Below are 20,714 nucleotides of genomic sequence, written 5' to 3'. Positions count from 1 at the left end.
TTATGTTGAATCTATAACTTTATTTAGGACCTTTTTTGCATTTGCCTTGTCATTGGGTTTAGTGACCTCACAGTAGTCTGATCAAGTAGGTGCATTGGACTATTTCCCTGCTAGTCAACATTCAGTTCTTTTCAACCTTGTAGATTATCACCTTCAAGCATTAAGTCTTTTGAATTATTTCCTTAAGAGAGTTTCTCATAAAAATTACTAAGTGAAAGAATAAAAACATTTTTTAAGCTTTGTAGATTGTCAAATTGCTTTTCAAAAAAAGATTGTGACAGTTCATCCTACCAGCACTCCATGATGGTTTATTTTTACTTTGTCATTGTGATAGATGCAGAATGGTATTAATGTTAACTTAAATTCCCTGGATTACTAGTAAGGGAAAACATTTTTCATCTATGTATTAGTCGTATGTAATTAGTCATATGCATTTTTTCTTGGAAACTATCACGTCTTTTGCGTATTTTCTGTGGGGGCCATAGCAGCTTTCTTGCTAAGTTTTATGAATAATTTCTGTATTTGATCTATTCTTCTAATATTAGGTGCTCTCACAAGCCTCCAAAGCATATGTCTCTGAGCCATACTCTAATGCTAGGCAAGATCTCCTATCTCTAGATTCCCTAACTCAGCGGACCCAGCACAACCCCCACTCCTCTTCCCGTGACAGGTGGTGTTCATGTTCAACCTGAAGTCCTCACCCAGCTCAGGGGAGTTGATGTTCATGGAGCGCTACCAGGAGGTGATCCAGGAGCTGTCCCGGGTAGAGCACAAGATTGAAAACCAGAATTCCGATGGTGGTAGCAGCACCATTCGAAGAACAGGCAGCGGCCGCTCCACGCTACAGGCCATTGGCAACGCTGCAGCAGCAGGTGCGGGGGAGGTGGGGGGTGAGGGAACAGCCATGCAAATCATAGGTTCCTCATGCAGGTAGGCATAGCACCTGAAAAATAGCAATGCTAACACACACAGAGTCCATTTCTAATTGTGGCCCAACTTCCCTGACCCTGGTGGTCCCATCCCTGCCACTTGAGCTGCTCCATTCAGCTCGTCCTATGGGGTTTAAACTGGAGGGTGTGAATGCTGTTTCCCCCATGTGTTCTGATGGCCACTGGCTTGGGCTTTGGGAAATGGTTGGGAGTTTATTTCCTTCCTATGTAGTTATTCCAGGATAAAACATATCACTTCATTGGGGCGCCTGGGTGGCTTAGCGGGTTAAGCCGCTGCCTTCGGCTCAGGTCATGATCTCAGGGTCCTGGGATCGAGCCCCGCATCAGGCTCTCTGCTCAGACGCCTGCTTCTTCCTCTCTCTCTGCCTGCCTCTCTGCCTACTTGTGATCTCTCTCTGTCAAATGAATAAATAAAATCTTTAAAAAAAAAAAACAAAAACATATCACTTCACTTTTCTTTAAAGTGAAGTCGTGTATAACATTGATGGCATAGGATTCACAGGTGTTAGTGCCCAAAGTGGACAGCACTGCAAAAGCCCATCCTTTCATGGTCTCTTGAAAGTGGAACCTGCCCCACATTTCCACATCTCTTAGTCACCCAGGCTCCGCACATCAACTACCGTCACAGATTGCTCCTTCTGCGTTCTCCCAGAAATTCACCATACCTCTTCAAAAGAATATCTGCATATCTTTTTTGTTTGTATTATAAATGTGTTCTTAACAGTAAGTCCCATTTTCTACCTGGTTTTTTTAGCAATGTGTTTTAGAGATTGTTTCTGATTAGCACACACAAATACACCTCATTCTTTCTCAACCTACCTTTAGATCCCATTAGGAAGAAGCCCCCAGTCATCTTGACCACTTTGAGTTTCTCTGGGTCTGCCTTTTCATAAGATTGTTTTGAGTCCATAAGAGCAGGCTGTAATGATGGTGCTAATAATCTTGTGCGGAAGGATCTCAAACTTTTTTTTTTTTTTTAGGTAACTATTTTTCAGAATGAAAGTAGTGAGAATCATGTTAACCTCTTGCTTTTTATTCCATCTCTGGGTGTCCAGGGATGGTATTTTACTCCATCTCTGATGTGACTGACAAGTTACTCAGCACGTCTGGAGAACCCATCCCCACGCTCCAGGAGGACTTCTGGATAAGCAATTCCCTGGTGGAACCCACTGCTCCCCTGAGAGAGGTTCTGGAAGACCTCAGTCCCCCTGCCATGGCTGCATTTGACCTTGCTTGCTCTCAGTGCCAGCTCTGGAAAACCTGCAAGCAGCTCTTGGAAACAGCTGAACGACGTCTGAACATTAGCCTTGAGAGCCGGGGTGAGTGTGCTTCTTCAGATTTATTCCTTATTCTCCAGTGAGGGGATGGGTTTCTGAGATGCTTGATAAACTGCATAAGAAGAAAATACTGACTGGGGACAGGGAGAAAGGAGTATTAGTTAATTTCCTCATGTCCAGTCTGGTGGTTTAAATATAGTCTGAGACACTTATCTTTTTAATAGACTTGGCAATCTGCACTCATTTAGGGAAATTATAGATAAATTCAAAGACGAAATATATATTCAAAAATTGTATAAATGGAGGGGCGCCTGGGTAGCTCAGTGGTTGGGCCTCTGCCTTCGGTTCAGGTCGTGATCTCGGGGTCCTGGGGTCAAGCCCCACATCGGGCTCTCTGCTCAGCGGGGAGTCTGCTTCTCCCTCCCTCTCTGTCTTCTTGTGATCTCTCTCTCTCTCTGTCAAATAAATAAAATCTTTTTAAAAAAATTATATAAATGGAAATTGTGCCTTTAGACTGCATGCCCCTGCCAGAATGAACCCCATGTAACCTAAAACCCAGAACAGTCTTGAATTTGTAAATGTGGCATAAGGGAATCATTCATGGATCACAGCTAGAGGGAGGATTATATTTTGAGGTTAATAATGTCCCAGAATGTGTATATGGAATTCTTGAAGGAATCTAGTATATGAAGGTAGAAGAATATGAAGAAAGGATTAGGCAAAGTTCCATTCTACGCATCCTTGATACACACACCAAACATTGGAAACAGCACCCCTCTGTCAGTAATATGAAGAGAAGAATGGTGAATAGGTCATGACAAGATACCTAGTCCTAGGCTCAGGGATTCATTAGAAGTTATAGAACTCAGCATATAGTCATACTCATGGCTGAAATTTATTTCAGCAAAAAGATATGCAGCAAAATCAGCAAAGGGAAAAGTCTCATGGGATAAAGTCTGAAGGAAACCAGGCACAGCTTCCCAGAGTCTTCTCCCTGTGGAGTCACACAGGCTGTGCTTAATTCCTCCAGCGGTAGTTGTGACAAGTGTCTACAAGGGTGCTCATTAGAGACTCAACGCCCAAGGCTTTTATGGGGCGCCATCTCTGCCCCGCATGTACCAAAATTCTAGACTCTCAAAAGGAAAGCAGGTGTTCTTTGGCTCATTTTATATCCATGTCAGAAACCATTTACCAGTCAATGTTTGCAGCTGCCAACCAACGGCAAGTTTGCAAGCAAGACTTTCAAAGGATAGTGATCGTAGGCCTGCTGTGGTACCTCTTTTCTGCACACCCCTGCACATCACTTCTGAGTTGTTGGTTAAAATGTCCTTTAATGTTCACATCGTCCTTTTAAGAAAGTCTGCTGTGGCATGTGCAATGCTGTTTTTAATCACACAATTTCCCTCCCTCTCACCTAGTACTCCTACTTGAAAATGAAAGGAGGTATTACTCAGAATGTTAATAGCTGAGATGGTTTCATGTCAATCAGTTAGGAATTAATTTAGTACCTACTATATTTCCAGATTATCTGAAGTGTAGGGGGTACAAGAGAGATATAAGGAATAATCTTTATCCATGGAGTTGTTCAGTCTAATCAGGGTGTCAAGATGCCACTTTAAGCAAAGAGAGAAGATAGATACGATCCCAGCTCAGGTTCTCAGCTGAGGGCATGACCAAGGCAAATTCACAAGAAGTGATTGGCCTGGGACAGCAGTTCCAGCGGAGTGCCTAAGATGCTGGGTCTGCTGCTGTTGACAGTGGAGGCATCATGCTGAAGGTCGCTCTGGAACCTCAGGCATGGAATAAGCCAGGTAAACTGGTTTCACCCAGAATGGCACAGCATATATTTCCTCCCTAACACTGGAGAAGATAAAATTTTTGTAAGTAAATACAGGACTGAGTATCGATCTTTGAAAGTGCTTGATTTTGTCCTGCATTCCCTCTTCCTTCGATCCGTTTCCAGGTCGACGGCTAGACCACGTGGTTCTCAATGCTGATGGCATTCGAGGTTTTCCGGTCGTTCTTCAGCAAATCAGTAAGATCCTCAATTACCCACTTACGTCAGCCGGACAAACTAAACCAGGTGAGCTGCATTTCTCCCTTTTTCTCTTGATTCCTAGGTGTGGAATATTAGGTCCACATCAGAGTTCACTCTTCTCATTTGCTTCCCACAGAGAGTGTAGAAGAAAAGGGAGCAGGCCCTCCGAGGTGCAGCGTGGCTGAGCTGCTTCAGCTATGCTGGCCCAGCCTCACCGAGGACTGTGTGGCCAGCCGTGCCGCCCTCTCGCAGCAGCTGGATCGGGTCCTCCAGTCCCTGAGAGAGGGACTACAGCTGCCAGGTATGGGCCCGACGTGTGGCAGCAGATGAGGGCTGACCGAGGGAGAGGAAAGAGCCAGGAGTGCAGCACTTTAGAGCAGAGGCTGAGCACTCCGGGACTGGGCTCTTACGGCCCCCTCGTTCATCAGGGCTTGCCTCTGACGTGCTAACTCCACCTGATTCTCCCCTACTCAAGTGAAGGGATGCTTCGTGCTCCATTAGCTGATACATCTTCCTGACTTTTAATGAGGAATACACCCGGAAGGTACCTAGTAAATATTGATCAACCTTCGCTAAAAGATTACCGTTGCTCTCCACAGAGCCATTCCACCCCAAAGACACTGGGGTGAAAACAGGACTCTCAACCCTGATTTTTCTATACTCAAAGCTTTCCTGGCTGAGAGTCACTCATACAGGCAACCAGTGTAGGATTTTATAGCTACCTTGTAAGTGTAGCACTTAAGCTAACGAAGGCCCTGTTGATCAGAGCCGGAAACAGAGACTAACGCTTCCATCCCTTCTCCTGTCATAACTCCTTCCAGAACCCAGGAGTACTCCACTGTCCTCGCTGGTGGAGCAGGCAGCCCAGAAAGCTCCAGAGGCTGAGGCCCACCCTGTGCACATCCAGACTCAGCTCCTCCAGAAGAACTTGGGCAAGCACACCCCAGCAGGCAGCCAGCAGACTGACTACATGGGCACCTTTTTCAGTTACTGCAGCACCATGGCTACAGTTCTCCTTCGGAGCTTGAGCTCTGACCCTGGTAAGTCACAAGAGAGAGGAGATGGAGACATGACTGGCCCAGTGTTTAGAGCAGGGAGGAGGAAGGGTGCACAACAAATTAGGTTCTAGGTACTGGGTCGCCTATGTGCCTCGGTTGGTTGGGTGTCCGGCTCTTGGTTTCGGCACAGGTCACGATCTGAGCATTGTGAGTTCGAGCCCCACACTGGGCTTCACGCTGGGCTTCACACTGGGCATGGATCCTGCTTGAGATTCTCTCTCTCCCTCTGCTCACTCCTGCCCCTTCTCAAAAAAAAGAGAGAGGTTGTGAGTACAGCAGTAGCCATGAACACTAGATTTATAGAGTCCACTCTTACTTATCTGTGTGTTTTACTCATCCTTGTCTCCCCACTGCCCAGTACAACTGTAGAGCACATGGGAGTACTCAGTAAATTCTGATTGCATTAATGACAAAAAATACCTCTCTCAGACTGTTGTGGATTTGAGGACCAGGTGAGGATCAAGCTGTAACATGAGGGCCAGGTTCTTATCTCAGTCCACAGAGCAAGTGTTGCCTGCACTTTAGTCATGGTGAAGAGAGCAGGATGAGCTGTTTGTGGCTAGACCTACCCACTAAAGTCTGTGCTGTGGTTGGAAGTCTTTAGAGCATAATAAATTGTAAACTTGCAATCAGGGTCCTGTCGAGAATACCCTTTACATAGAAAATATCAACAGAAGGGCTCTCAGTGTACTCTTTTTTTTTCCTAAGGTTTTTTTGTTTGTTTGTTTGTTTTAATTTGAGAGAGAGTAGAGTGAGAGAGAGAGCATGAGCAGGGATGGCAGGGAGAGGGAGAAGGAAGCTCCCCGCCTAGACTCAGGGCTCTATTCCAGGACCCTGAGATCATGACCTGAGCCAAGGCACGCATTTAACCAACTGAGCCACTCAGGTACCCCTCAATGTAGTCTTCATTTTGACATTACCCTTTTTTTATTAATTCTGGGGAACAGGGCTCTGAGCTGTTCTGGTCAGTGGTGAAAACAAAAGTCACTTTATCTTTGCAGATCACTTGGAGGTCAAGGTGGGAAATCCATTTGTTCTCCTGCAACAGAGCTCTTCCCAACTTGTGTCACACCTCCTACTTGAGCGACAAGTTCCGCCAGACAGGTAGGAGCTACTCTGGGACTTAAGCACGGATGGGCCTTCTTAGAACTGTTTTCGTTTCATTAAGGAATGCCAGGGCTCAGTGGGGTTGTGCTTGAGTTCAGTACAGAGAGTGGGGATTTCTTTCAGACTTTTCCCTTAATTTTTGTTTACTCTTGCTACATTAAACTTCAATTTCAGTCTGCCTCATTTCTTTCTGTTTCACCACCTCTACCAACATTTATATTACAAGCATAAAATTAAGGGATGAATCTTCACTTATGAATAAGCAAAAATCCAAAAATTGGATAACTCATTAGTTGGCACACTATAGGAAAACAAGCATTCTCAGAGACTGCTGGTGAGATATAAATTGGTACAACCCCTGTGGGAAGACAGATTGTCCATATTTATTTAAAAAAACAAATTTGTATACCCTTTGACTTAGCAATCCACATGGGGAAATGTACCCTGTGGCTTTCCTGACCCGTGAAAAATTATATATATACAAAGTCATTTTGTTCTAGTCTTATATGTAATAGAAACAGGTAAGAAAAATCCACTGTTCAGTAATAGAAGACTAGATAAATTGATAAATTATGGTTCAACCCATAATGGAGTACTATGTAGATATAAACATGAATGAGGGGGTCTCTCCGTAGAGGGATGTGGACAGATCTCCCAGATAGAATATCAAGTGAGATATTGAGAGCAGAGCAGGGTGTCTGTTAGGCTGGCATTCATGTGAGGAGAAAAGAGAGAGTTAAGAGTAACAATTAAAAAGTCTACATTTACATTTGATTGTATAAACAAACGAATTCTGAGCTTGGGTAATATGCGTGTGCGCTCAGGTTTTGTGCCTCCTCTGCTTCTCTCCCTCCAGGCTGGCAGCCCTTCTGGCCCGAGAGGGGCTCAGCCTGAGTGTGCCGAAAGTCATCGTGAACTGCTGCTGTGAGCCTCTTGCCCTTTGCTCTTCCCAGCAAAGCCAGCAGATGTCATCCCTTCTGACCCACCTGGGCGTCCTTGTCCAGCTACATACCTCCCAGTGCCTGGAAGACCTCCCACTTTCTACACTGGGCTCACCAAAGCCAACTGGGAATTCCACAGTGGAGAGAAAGCCCCGCTCCTCCCCAAGGGAGTCATCACTCCCAGCCCTTACGTCCTCTGCCTTGGCCTTCCTTAAGTCTCGCTCAAAGCTGCTGGCCACAGTGGCCTGTCTGGGGGCTTCCCAGGGGCCAAAGCTCACCAAGCCCAGCTTGTCATGGAAGGAGTTTCGTGGCCGCAGGGAGGTGCCTCTGAGTGCAGAGCAGGTAGCTCAGGAGTGTGAGCGCCTCCTAGAACAGTTCCCTATGCTCAAGGCCTCCCTCCTGGCTGCCTGGGAGCCACTACGACGGTCCACTGAGCAGGGGCAGAGCCTGGCAGCGAGTCTCTGTGGCCAGACCAGTCTCTCTACCGTCCTCCTGGGCCTACACTCTCCCAGTGCCCTACAAGTGCTCACAGAGGCCTTCGAGGAAGCCCTGGTAGCCAGAGATTGGCCCCGAGCACTTCAGCTCACAGAAGTGTATGGGCGAGACATGGACGACTTGAGCAACGTAAAAGATGCAGTCCTGAGCTGTGCTGCGGCATGTGGTGAGCAGAAGGCTGTGCCTCCCCCTTCCCTGGTGCTAATAACGTTGAGCATTCAATGAGTCTGTCATTGCATTTGATCCCAATAACCCTAGAGAAAGCTGCCACCGTAATCTCATCATATTAAAAGGAAACTGAGGCTCAGAGAATAGGAAACTTGCCCAGGATAGTAAGTGCTGGAGCAGAGCTTAGAACCCCACTCCCATCTAACTTACTTTCTTACTTTCTTTCTTTCTTTCTTTCTTTCTTTATTTGAGAGAGCACACACATGCGAGAGAGAGAGCAGGAGTAGTGGGGAGGGGCAGAGGCAGAGGGAGCGAGAGAAGCAGACTCCTGTCAAAGCGGGGAGCCCGATGCGGGACTCGATCCTGAGCAAAAGGCAGCTGTTTAACTGACTGAGCCATCCAGGCACCCTCCATCTAACTTCAGGACAGGCACTCATAGCCAGTATCCTCTACACTGCATATCAGAATCATTGGAAAATTCTATAAAGTACAGATATCTGAGCCTAACCCCCAGAAGCCCAAGCTGGAATTCAGGCAAATGTTGACTTTAAAACAGGAGCCAACAAACTTTTTTTCTAAAGGGCTTCGGAGACGATACAATCTCGGTTGCAACTACTCAACTCTGCCATTAGAACATGAAAGCAGCCAGAGATAATACATAAACAAATGGGTGTGGATATATTCTAACACAACTTTATAAGTAAAAACAGACTGGGGGCTCCTGGTTGGCTCCCTCAGTAGATAGAGCGTGCAACTCTTGACCTCGGGGTTGTGAGTTTAAACCCCATGTTGGGTGTAGAGATAACTTACAAATAAAATCTTAAAAACAAAAGAGACCGTGGGCCTGTTCGACTACCCCTATTTTAAAAGCTCCCAATGAGGCATCTCTTTCTGCTGCTAGGCCCTGTCCCCATGCTTTAATAAAACCACCTTTTTGCACTGAGAAAAATAAATGAAAACTCCCAAAGAGCTTTTAAGGGAGTTGAGGGCAATGACCTGTAACACTCCACTGAGCAGGGACAAGAGTTAGGCATGCCGTAGGAAATGGCTTCTCAGTTAGGGGCTTGACTGCCCTGCAGAAAGGAGAAAATCCCTCCAAGAGAAGGTGGAGAAATCCAGTGACTGGCTGTGCAGTCTTAACTGTTTTGAGTCTGTTTTCAGATCTGTGAAATGGGTGTAGGAGAGAAAGATCTACTGAGTAATTATGACAGAGGGCATGGAGGGGGTCATACTGGTTTACCTGAAATAACTTTGAAGAGTTCTGTATGACACAGGGCAGAAACTGCAGGGAATACTCAAAGTTCCACCTACAGTCTGAGTCTGACCCAGTGCTATCACAAAACGTGGAGAGCTTCATCTGTTCTTCCGTCTCTTCTTCCTTCATTCCTTCATTCCTTCCTTCTCCCTTTCTTCCTTTTTCTTCCTCTCCTGTCTCCTTTTCTCTCTCTTTTCAGAAAGTCTCATGACTGTGATTAAGTTTGCAAAAAGAGAAACATGAGGGCATATAGCATTTCTCCTTTCCATATAATGGTTCTAAGTATAAAAATTAATTAAGGTCAGAAGGATCTTAAGGATCCAAGCTCCTGTTTTATGAAATTGAACAAAGCCCTTCTCTTAAGGAGTAGCCTGGACTTTTGAGCTCTTCCAGTGCCAGGCTTGCTACCTCTGGACATCTTTTTGTCTTGTAGACAAAGAGGGTTGGCAGTTCCTGTTCCCTGTGAAGGACGCATCTCTGCGAAGTCGGCTAACCCTACAGCTTGTGGACAGGTGGCCCCTGGAGTGGTGCTTGGAGATCTTGGCATACTGCATCTCGGATACAGCTGTCCAAGACGGACTGAAGTGTGAGCTACAGAGAAAGCTGGCAGAGCTGCGGGTGTATCAGAAGGTATGGTTCCCAGCATCAAGAAGAAGGAAATAGGCTTCCCACCATATTACCAACTCCAGCCTCTTCTCAAGTGATGCTGGACTTTAAGAAACAGATGATCTGGGCCTGGCTTTTGTCCTGCATCTGGCTTCTGTTCTTGGGTGAACAATGAAAAGAGACCTTACCTCTATTTCCTGTTATTTTCCTTTTGTAATTTTAAATATGTGTGCATCAAACAAGGATAGTAATAACAGTCCGCAAAGCCTCTTTCACATGTGTACTTGAGTTTTGTGCATGTTTTATGTCTGTTATGTGTTCCTTGTTTTTCAAGAGTTCTTACAGATCTTAATCTTTATTATGTCTTTTTTAAAGATTGTTTTAAATGTCAAGAGCCATTTTGAAAGGTTGCATAGACATGACAGTTTGAAAATGAAAGATTATTTCAGGATGTGTGTTATATTCAAGATCAAGAGGCCCAGGGAGATAGATTTCAGTGGTATGGCTGCATAGCAAATATAAAATTTATGCTGATTTTTCCATTTGCTTTAATTCTCCTCTCTCCTGGCAAGTTTTGACAGCTTGACATTGGGACAGAAACCTAGGGGTGGCCCATCCCTGGAAACTCCGATGAGTTTGAATGTTCATAGAGGGGTAAGCTGAAGTGTGGTTTAATAGCTCTTCCTATCTTTCCTTAGATTCTAGGTTTGCAGTCTACCCCAGTGTGGTGTGACTGGCAGAGCCTGAGGAACTGTTGCAATGAGGACCCATCAATTGTCATGAACGTGATTCTAGAAGCAAAGGTACTATTTTCCTGAGTGGTATTCCCCTTTTTCCCTTTCTCAGAGTTGCAACTCCCTACCTGACTGTAGACCCCTTTCCATGTATCAGTGTCCACATTTTTTTGTAATTACGTCACATTCTTTTTTCTTTTTGTGTGGGTAAAATTTACCAACAGAGGGAGAAGTGTAGAGAATAATGCAATGGATGCATTTGTACTATCACCCTACGCTCCGTACTTTGAGTACAGAATGTAGATCTACTGGTGGAATTGTTGAATCACTGGGCGTGAGCATCCTCACCTTTACTGAGACATTACAAATTGCTCTTCAGCTCAGTAGACCGCTTGCAGTTCCTCTTACCAAATACCATAAGGATATGGTGTTGTCCAGCATTGTCCTCTGTGCCAGTAGAATGGTATCTCATGCTCGAATTTACATTTCCATGATTACTAATGACCTTGATTATGACATATGAAAATGTCTTTTCATATGTTTATTGAACATTTGAATGCCAAATAGAATTTTATTTATCCTTTAACGAGCCCATATACCATAGTTCAAAATGTGGATGTACTCATTCAGATGTTCATGCATCGAAGAAACCTTTACTGTGACACACATCCCTAGATGATTGCGAAATATCAGCTGACAGAAGTAAACCCAGACTGTGGTGGGAGCACAGGCAGGGCACCTGATGTAGCCTGAAAAACAAAGAAACATCCTGAACAAGGTGGCCCCAGTCAGAGTTGTGGGGAGGGATTCCAGGAGACACCATATTAAAATACTCGGGCAAAGCCTTGGAAATTCCATTCTCTAAAATTTTAATCCAAGGTTCACAGATTGGGGGTGGGGAGTAGCAAACAGGGACATGGACAGAATCCAATGCCCAGAATGTATGTTTGACCCATGCAGTATTGGTCTGCCACGTTTTTATTTTTTCATGTTAACTTCATTGCCAACATTTTAAAATAGGGAAGTTTTTTGATTTAAAAAAATTTTTATTGTTTTTTTTTTTGACATTTGGCAACACTGGGCTTGCACATTCACATGACAACAATCAGAGCTGAGTATGCACTCTCTCCTTTGTGTTTTTTGGTTTTTTTTTTTAAATTTATTTATTTGTCAGAGAGAGAGGGAGAGAGAGCAAGCACAGGCAGACAGAATGGCAGGCAGAGGCAGAGGGAGAAGCAGGCTCCCCGCCAAGCAAGGAGCCCAATGTGGGACTCGATCCCAGGACGCTGGGATCACGACCTGAGCCGAAGGCAGCTGCTTAACCAACTGAGCCACCCAGGTGTCCCTGTTTTGTTTTGTTCTTTATTTTAATTCTAGTATAATTGACATTTAGTGATATAGTAGTTTCATTGTACAATATACTGATTGAACAAACTATCCATTACTCAGCACTTTCTCCTTTGGACAGTCTTAGTCCTCCCCACTTTCTTAATATCGCCCCAGGACTAACACAAGGTGTCAGTCACTTCATGCCATCTGTTTCTTTTTTATGTTAGATCTCAGAGAAAAGTGATACCATTAATCAGCAACCTACTTTGATCATTTACATAACTCCATTGCCACTCTAGTCCTTTGAGTTTACAAGCCCACTTTAATCCCAGAGCGAAGTTCCCATCTTAACTTAACCAAACTTTCCTGGGGCTTTAGCAGACTCAAGACTGCTGAGAGAAGTCAGTCAAAAGCTGGATGTGACAAAGTCAGTGATTCAAAGGGATTGAAGCCATGTGTATTTGCTTCCAGGAATATGGACTGTGTGAGGAGTGGGGCGGCTTCTACCCTATTCCAAGAGAGCATTTAGTCAGCCTACATCAAAAGCATCTTCTCCACCTTCTAGAAAGAGGAGATCATGAAAAGGCTCTGCAAGTAAGCTTCCATCTCTTGCCATTTTTCTTTTGGAATAAGACAAAAAGGTTAGTCAAATCAGAAGACTTTGTTTATGCTAAATACCACGCAAAGCATTTGCAATCTCAGATCTGCCACTTGGTGTCCTTTGGGAGTCCTTCTTGGCCTCAAGAAGATCATAGTCATCTTCAGTGGAAGGTGCCCAGCCCTGTCTTTCATGCGAGATGGTCAGCTGGGTCCAGGATTTTGCTAAACTCTGGTCACAGTCATCATTTGTGAAGCTGCAGGGGTGGTGAAAGAAAGAGTGCAGAGAAGGGATTAGTCCAAGATTAATAAACCTAAATGTTCCATTCCCAAATAAGGCTGGACTGAGTTCTTTATGAGCCTTACCTTTCTCCTCTACCCTTCTCCTACAACAGCTCCTGCGAAGAATTCCTGATCCCACTATGTGCCTTGAGGTCACAGAGCAATCCCTCGACCAGCACCCTAGCTTGGCCGCTTCTCACTTCCTGGCCAACTACCTCACCACGCACTTCTACGGAGAACTGACTGCTGTCCGACACCGTGAAATCCAGGCACTGTATATGGGATCTAAGGTCAGGAAGGAAAGGGGGAGTTGGGAAGGCATGCCTTGGGGAGAGACCACTGGCCCAGCTCCTGCTTCAGAACTTAACCTTTCAGTGGCTCTTCTCCTAGACACTTGCCATTCTTGGCCTATGCTATATAAAACCTTTATCCAGCATCCCACTTCTGCGTCCCTTAGGGGTTGTCATTCTCTTACTACCTTGTCTCCAAAGTGAGTTCTAAGTGGCCCTTTTAAGTTCCCTTTGTGGTTTCCCTGGTATCTGCTAGATCAGTGGGGGTTTTTTGTTTTGTTTTGTTTTTTTAATATTTCATTTATTTATTTGAGAGAGAGACCGTGAGAGAGAGTATGAGCGAGGAGAAGGTCAGAGAGAGAAGCAGACTCCCTGTGGAGCTGGGAGCCCGATGCCGCACTCGATCCCGAGACTCCAGGATCATGACCTGAGCTAAAAGCAGTCGCCCAACCAACTGGGCCACCCAGGCGCCCTAGATCAGTGTTCTTAATGCAGACTGCAGAGTAGAATCACCTGGACTTTAAAAAAAATCGTTAACCTTTACCCCAGATTAATTAAAACTGAATCTCTTATCACAGGAAACAAACTAAGGGTTGCTGAAGGGGAAGGAGGTGGGGGCGATGGGGTGGCTGGGTGATGGATGTTGGGGAGGGTATATGCTATGGTAAGTACTGTGAATTGTGTAAGATTGATGAATCACAGACCTGTACCCCTGAAATAAATAATACGTTATATGTTAATTAAAAAAAAAAAACTTAAATCTCTTGGGACAGGGCCTGGCTATCTTCCAAAGAGATTCTGAGGAAGGATATCAAACTACTTAATAACCTCATCTTGCTAAAGAAAAAAGAGTTAATTCTCTAGGTAATGAGGTTCTTACCTTTGATGTGTAACCTTGGAGACACTAACAGAAGAAATTACAAGCTAGAAGAAGTAATCTGGAAAAGAGGAGGGTTGGGGAGAATTAAGGCCCTCGGACACTGTTCTGATGATTCTGATTGGCAGTCATGTCTTTCACTCAATGAGTATGGAACTTGTCCCATGAATAGAATGAGTGCTGGGAGAACCATCAGTATGACTACCGGCCCACTTGTTAAGAGTTCTACTACATAAAATGTTCCTAAAGAAAATGCCCTTTTTTTGTTTTTTGATGCACTATAACTAAATAGGGGGAATCTTTGAAAATTGGCAATGAGCAGAACCAGTGAACGTATTTCAAGCCTAGTGATAACAGTCTCTAGGAGTGTAGAGACATCATTTACCTGCAGGACACTGGAGGTGCTAGGTTCAGGCAGCCTACTAATACTACTTTATGTTGCTCATTCTAATAAGCCTCAGATGGTTAAAGTAGTGGCTTTAAGGATCAGGTAGAGTTCAGCTATACTTGGAGGTGCCATCTGTGGGCCAAATCCAGTCCTCAGCCTGCTTTTGTGAATCGGATTTTTTTTTTTAAGATTTTATTTATTTATTTGATAGACAGAGATCATAAGTAGACAGAGAAGCAGGCAGAGAGAGAGGAGGAAGCAGGCTCCCCGCTGAGCAGAGAGCCTGATGCAGGGCTCGATCCCAGGACCCTGGGATCACAACCCGAGCTGAAGGCAGAGGGTTTAACCCACTGAGCCACCAAGGCACCCCAGATATTTTTTAATATAAGTGTGTGCACTCATTTACTTACATATGGCCTATGGTTACTTTCACACCACACTGGCAGAGCTGAGTAGTTGCCACAGAGACTTCATGGCCCATAAAGCCTAAAATATGAATTATCTGACCCCTTACAGAGGAAGTTAGCCAACATTTCATCTAGGTAAAAGGTACCTGAAGTACTTGTTGCTTGCCTCCTGGAAGATTGAAATAGGACTTCAGCCTTGCTTCCTGAAAGACTACTCCCCAGCCCTGGTAGCTGGTCATCTACCTTTGGTCCCTGATCCAGTAAGAACCTTGGATTTCTTCTGAAATGTGTGTACTGTTTTCTTTAATCTATGGGTCTACCCTCCAAACAGGTTCTGCTGACCCTACCTGAGCCACACCGGGCCAGCTACTCCCACTTGTCCTCTAACCCCCTCCTCATGCTGGAGCAGCTACTCATGAACATGAAAGTGGATTGGGCCACTGTGGCTGTGCAGACACTGCACCAGCTGCTGGCTGGGCAGGAGATTGGCTTCACCATGGATGACGTTGACTCACTGCTCTCCAGATATGCGGGAAAAGCCTTGGACTTCCCATACTCTCTGAGAGAGAAACGATCAGGTAACTGCCAACATCCTAATGGGGCCTCCAGCTAGAGGAGAAAACACCATACCGCATCCTTAGTTATAATTTGTCTTCTCTTATTATTTTGAGTTGATCAAGAGTGAAAGGAATACCCTTCCAGAGAGATAGCTCTTTGCTATGCAGGAGACCTCTTGGCCCTGGAGGAAGTGGCAGGGTAACCAAAATTAAAGTATGGTAGATTACCACTGCACAAACATAAAGATTTGGGAAACCAAGCATGCTGAGCGTGGTCTCTGGCTTTGACACAGTGGACTCTTACCTACCATCATTCTGTACTGAGGGAATGTGCTCCTGGTCAGATCCCCCTACTATGTGAGCCAAGCCTCTTCCAGAATGAAGAAAATGAAATAAATGTAGGCTGATGTTCCCAGACAGCTTTTTGTTTCTCTTACTCTCTATGCTCCAGGGCCATCATTTCAATGTCTTCTACTTCCCTTTGGGCATTTTTAGATTTATTTTGTGAAATCCTAACAGCTACTTCATTATTTCATGCGTCTAAACATAGTTTGCTTTTTGAGAAGTTGAAGAAGCATGCTTTCTGTTACCTTGGAAGTACCTGTGCCATGCTTTGTACACTTGGTACAATCATGGAATGACAATCAGCAGAGCAACAGGGCTTTAAATTAAAGGCCTAGCAGAATGAGTAAAGATGCTTATGGTAGGATGATATTTTGTCAGCATTTTCCCTCTCTCCAGATTCTGTGACTCACCTCTCGGAAGTCGGTCAGACTTCAGACCTCGAGACCTTGTCTAGATCCCCATCAGCAGAGTTTTCTGCCGCTGCGGCTCCTGGTAAGAACAGGTTCTGAGAGTTAATCTATGGTTTAGTTCAAACTTGCCTGATTTTGACTTTCTTTTGCCTCTTTTTTCACTTCTAGTTACGATACTCTTACTGTTTTTCTTGATTCATTCCAGCTTTTTATATCCAAGAAAATTTAACAATCGATTCTCATCATTTGTAGTCCTATTTGTAAAATCTCTGCAAACACTATATTAGCAAATACTGAACCATTACTCGTAGGGAAAATGTGTTGTATGTCTTTCTGTCTGTCACTTAGATTGAAATTAAAATTGAAAACGAATCATCCTAGTAGATTTTATTTTATTTTACCAAAGAGGAAAAGGGGTTTAGAAATGTTAAAGTGACTTGCCTGAGGCAAACCCATTAATGAGTGCCTCATGAGAGTTTGGGATCAGCCCCGGTCCAGCTCGCCCGAGAGCCGGGGCTTCTTGAACCACCCCATGCTGTCCTCCACCATCTCCATTCTCTGCTCACCTCTGTATGAGAGCTGCAAGAAGAAAGTAGAACATCACCTTGTTCGTGCTCAGAGGAGAACCTGCATGTCAAGCGACTCAAATTATTCACTCTGCCCATGTCTACAAAGGCCCTGCAGATACTGATTTTGAGGTTACAAGTAAATTTTGGTAGGCAAATGCACAAATACAGACTCTGCAACTAGGGAGGATAGAGTGTCCTCAGAGCTTATGAACATTCCAGCCCTCTGCTGCAAGTCCGTTATTTATGTCTGTCACCTGCACAGGGTACAGGCTCCTTAAAGGCCTCGGCCGTGTCTTAATCACCCCTTTCCACCACCACCCTTCTCCCCCAGTCCCTGGCCCCTTGCACAATGGCCTACAGTCCTCAGAGGAAGCTTCAGCAAGTGTTTGTTTTGCCAGCAGGAGGAGGAGTGGGATTCGGGGGTGGTGGGGGGCAGATCTATGGGTACTGCAAAGAGTCAGTGTGTTTTTCAGTTCTCTTTTTCCATGACCTGCCAGTCTTGCTCTGCTAGATGACAAGAAACTTCCTTAGATACCATTAAGCAGAGACTGGTATTTCATGGCCATACTTTGAAAATTAGCCATGCTTTACAGTACCCAGCGAACTGAGGGAAGGGCTTAGACTTAGAGGTATATGAACACCTCAAGCACCTGCATATGGCAGCCTGAGCACCTATGGTTTACTCTTTTATTTTTTTAGCTTTTTTTTTTTTTAAGATTTTATTTATTTATTTGACAGAGAGAGATCACAAGTAGGCAGAGAGGCAGGCAGAAAAAGAGGGGGAACCAGGCTCCCCGCTGAGCAGAGAGCCTGAACCGGGGCTGGATCCCAGGACATTTTCCAATATACAAAAGTAGAATAGTGTACTGAAGTCTTATATACCTACAGCCCAGCTACAATAATTACCATCTCACAGTGGCCATTCTTGTTCCATTATACCCTTGTGCTGCTTCCGGGTTATTTTGAGGCAAATCCTGGGTATCATATGATTTTGTTTATAAATGTATCAGTATAGGGGCACATGGGTGGCTCAGAGGGTTAAGCCTCTGCCTTTGGCTCATGTCATGGTCTCAGGGTCCTGGGATCGAGCCCCGCATCAGGCTCTCTGCTCAGCAGGGAACCTGCTTTCCCCTTTCTCTCTCCCTGCCTCTCTGCCAACTTGTGATCTCTGTCAAATAAATAAATAAAATCTTAAAAAAAATGTATCAGTATATATCTCTAAAAGGTAAGGATATATACAAAACAAAACCATAACATCATCATCACACCTAAAAAGAAACGAATGATTTCTTATTATTACCAGCTATCCAGTCAGTGTTCACATTTCCCCAGTTGTCTCATTAATATATTTCTAGAATTGGTTTTTCTAGAATCAAAATCTAAATGATGTCTACACGTGGCATTTAGCTGAAATATCTCTCAGGTCTCTTTTAATCAATAGGTTCTCCTACCTCTTTTTCACCTATAGAAGAAACTAGCTCATTTGTCCTGTAGAACTTCCCACGTGCTAGATTCCACTGATGGCCACCCAGCAGTCTGGGTCTCAGTCCTCTTTATATCCAATACACTGGTTGATAGATCTAGAAGCTTGGTATGATTCAGGCTTAATATTTTCGTTAAGTGTATTTGATAAGTGCTCATGTGCCTTCCATCAGGAGGCACACGGTGTCCAGGTGTCTCTCTCATGATGCTAGTCAGCCATTAGTGACCACTAGCTGGATGTATTATTGCAGTAGGGGTTTTGAAACGGTGAAATTCTGATTTCCTCATTCCTTCCTCATTTATTAGCTGGACTATTGACCACCTTTTCCTCTCACTTTGGATCTGACTCCCAGGTGTCTCCACTATACATTCCCCCAGTCTAAGGGAGAGGAGCTTCCCAGAGAGTCAGCCCCCACCGGAGTTTGTCCCCCCAGCAGCACCCCCTGGCAGGCATCAGTGGGTGCCCGACGAGAGTGAGAGCATCTGCATGGTCTGCTGCAGGGAACGCTTCACCATGGTGAGCAACGTTGGTCTCCAGCTTTGCCTGCAGGGGAAGTAAAAGGAAACTGGCAGTCATGAGCCCGGAGTTCACAGTCACCTCCTGTCCCTAAGAGGATATGGGTATTTTCATAAGAACTACCAAATCCAAGACTTTGGGTTGAACTTTGGCCAAATCAGTTGTATTTTCTGGGTTGAGACAGAAGGTAGACACCCTCAGGTAACCTTAAATTCGAAAATCTTTGCTATTCTCAAATGACTAAATAGAGGCAGAGTGGTATAGCTGGAGGAGTCACCAACACCAGGAGATCTTGTTTCTAGCTCCCCTCTCATCGTAAGACAGGTGGCCTGGTAGTGGTTTTATGTACTGGCTCTGGAGACAGAGGACCTGGGTTTTAATCCCAGTTCTGCCTCTAAATACCAGTGTGACTTTTTCAGTCTCAGATGCTCTAGGGATGATACATTTTTTTGGCCCGTGGAGCTGTAAGGCCCAACGATGGTTACAAATGTTACCGTACTTACCACCCTACTGACTGGCATACTAGCTCAGGGCTGATGAGAACAACGATGATGTGATTGCTCTTGAGAACGATGATGTGATTGCTCTGTGTCTCATCTGCGAAAGAAGTATAATATGTCTATCAACCTCTTACAGTGAGATGAGGCAGTACTCATGAAAGCATTTTGAAAAAAGGACACTTTCTCATCATCGATGCCATGAAAATGTGATTTGCACCCTCTGAGAAAGTCACTTCTTCCCTACTATTTTTGCTGTGTCTTCACACATTGCCTCCACAGACAGGTAGAACTTGTCAGGAACTATTACAAAACTTGGATACCGTTGCCCACCGTCTGAGACTTACTTCTAAATGTCAGCTTCTTAAAGGCAAGGACTAGGTATTCTTTCTCAATAGAAACCCAAACAGCTTAGTAAGTAAGTAAGTAAGAATAGTTAGTAAGTATTCTTAGTAAGTCACAGGTGGCTGATGCCAAAGATAGTGGGTTGACAGGTGGACTCAGTTCCTGCAATCTCACCTGCTCTTCCTCCCTTTTCTTTCTTTTCCCAATGACACTCCTCAGTTCAATAGGCGTCACCATTGTCGCCGCTGTGGCCGGCTAGTGTGCAGTGCCTGCTCCACTAAGAAGATGGCGGTGGAAGGCTGCCGAGAGAGCCCTACCCGCGTGTGTGACCAGTGCTATAGTTACTACAAAAAGGAGTGAGTGTCCTATGGTGGGCCCGCTATTTCCACGACCTCTACACACCCACCCTCCCCCATGGTCGGGGGTCTTGGAGTCTCATTGTGGAGAGCATCTCAAATCTGGAACAATGACAGCAAGTTTTAATTTAACAGGCACACTAAAGTGCCATTAACTCTACAGCAATACGTTTGACCTTGGTCACGGAAACTTCTAAGAGAGGAAGGAAGCAGAGCTCAAGGCTCTTACATAATGTTCTCCCTGAGGTCAGGACACTTGATTCCTGATGGAGGCCATTAATCTTAGTTTGCCAGCAACCTCACCAGTTGTTCAGCCACTCCTGTTTCCATTGGTCTCAGCTGGATTCAAAGGAACATGTTCACACCCCCTGACTGCTCGAGCATCACTTGCCTCAGTTCTAATCTAGCTAGTCATCCTGGCTTGTTATCCACAACTAGAAGAGCCCCCACACCTTCCCATGCACAGTTTACCTAGTAACAAATTTCAGAAACCACTTCTACCTCTGGCAAGACAGATTAAGACTGTTTGCTGGCTAATGTTGCTCCATTTTTCTCACTACGTCTAGCAGCAAAGGAAACTAGGGCTTCTAGGCCTTCTGGGAATATGAGCCAAAGCAAGTCCTCAAAAGCTAATTATTTTGAATTCTTCATGTTTTGCTTACAGACTTAAATTGATTTTATGTTCTGTCCAGTGGCATTATTGAGTTTGTTTTAATGTGAACTTTTTTGCCATCATTTACCATGATGATTCCTGATCTCCTAGGAAGAGAGATACGCCATGCTTATATTGCCTCCTTGGGGTAAGGGGTAAGGGACAGAGGAAATACCCATACGCCG

The 20,714-nt window shown here is 44.8% G+C and overlaps 1 protein-coding gene across 1 annotated transcript in view; it reads left to right on the top strand.

The window, feature by feature from the left end:
• Positions 1-20,714, top strand: part of ZFYVE26 (zinc finger FYVE-type containing 26) — a 64,569-nt gene that overhangs the window by 23,348 nt on the left and 20,507 nt on the right. The window contains exons 15-29 of the mRNA XM_047736967.1: positions 671-872; positions 2,006-2,269; positions 4,191-4,310; positions 4,402-4,566; positions 5,087-5,305; positions 6,325-6,427; positions 7,287-8,032; positions 9,723-9,919; positions 10,594-10,698; positions 12,430-12,552; positions 12,951-13,127; positions 15,131-15,377; positions 16,098-16,193; positions 18,516-18,679; positions 19,741-19,877. Of these exons, the coding sequence (XP_047592923.1) occupies positions 671-872; positions 2,006-2,269; positions 4,191-4,310; positions 4,402-4,566; positions 5,087-5,305; positions 6,325-6,427; positions 7,287-8,032; positions 9,723-9,919; positions 10,594-10,698; positions 12,430-12,552; positions 12,951-13,127; positions 15,131-15,377; positions 16,098-16,193; positions 18,516-18,679; positions 19,741-19,877 (3,065 nt within the window). The remainder of the gene's footprint in view (positions 1-670; positions 873-2,005; positions 2,270-4,190; positions 4,311-4,401; positions 4,567-5,086; positions 5,306-6,324; positions 6,428-7,286; positions 8,033-9,722; positions 9,920-10,593; positions 10,699-12,429; positions 12,553-12,950; positions 13,128-15,130; positions 15,378-16,097; positions 16,194-18,515; positions 18,680-19,740; positions 19,878-20,714) is intronic.

This window comes from Lutra lutra, chromosome 7, assembly GCF_902655055.1.
Source record: "Lutra lutra chromosome 7, mLutLut1.2, whole genome shotgun sequence".
Lineage (NCBI taxonomy): Eukaryota > Metazoa > Chordata > Mammalia > Carnivora > Mustelidae > Lutra > Lutra lutra.
This window is presented reverse-complemented; position numbering and strand designations above follow the sequence as displayed.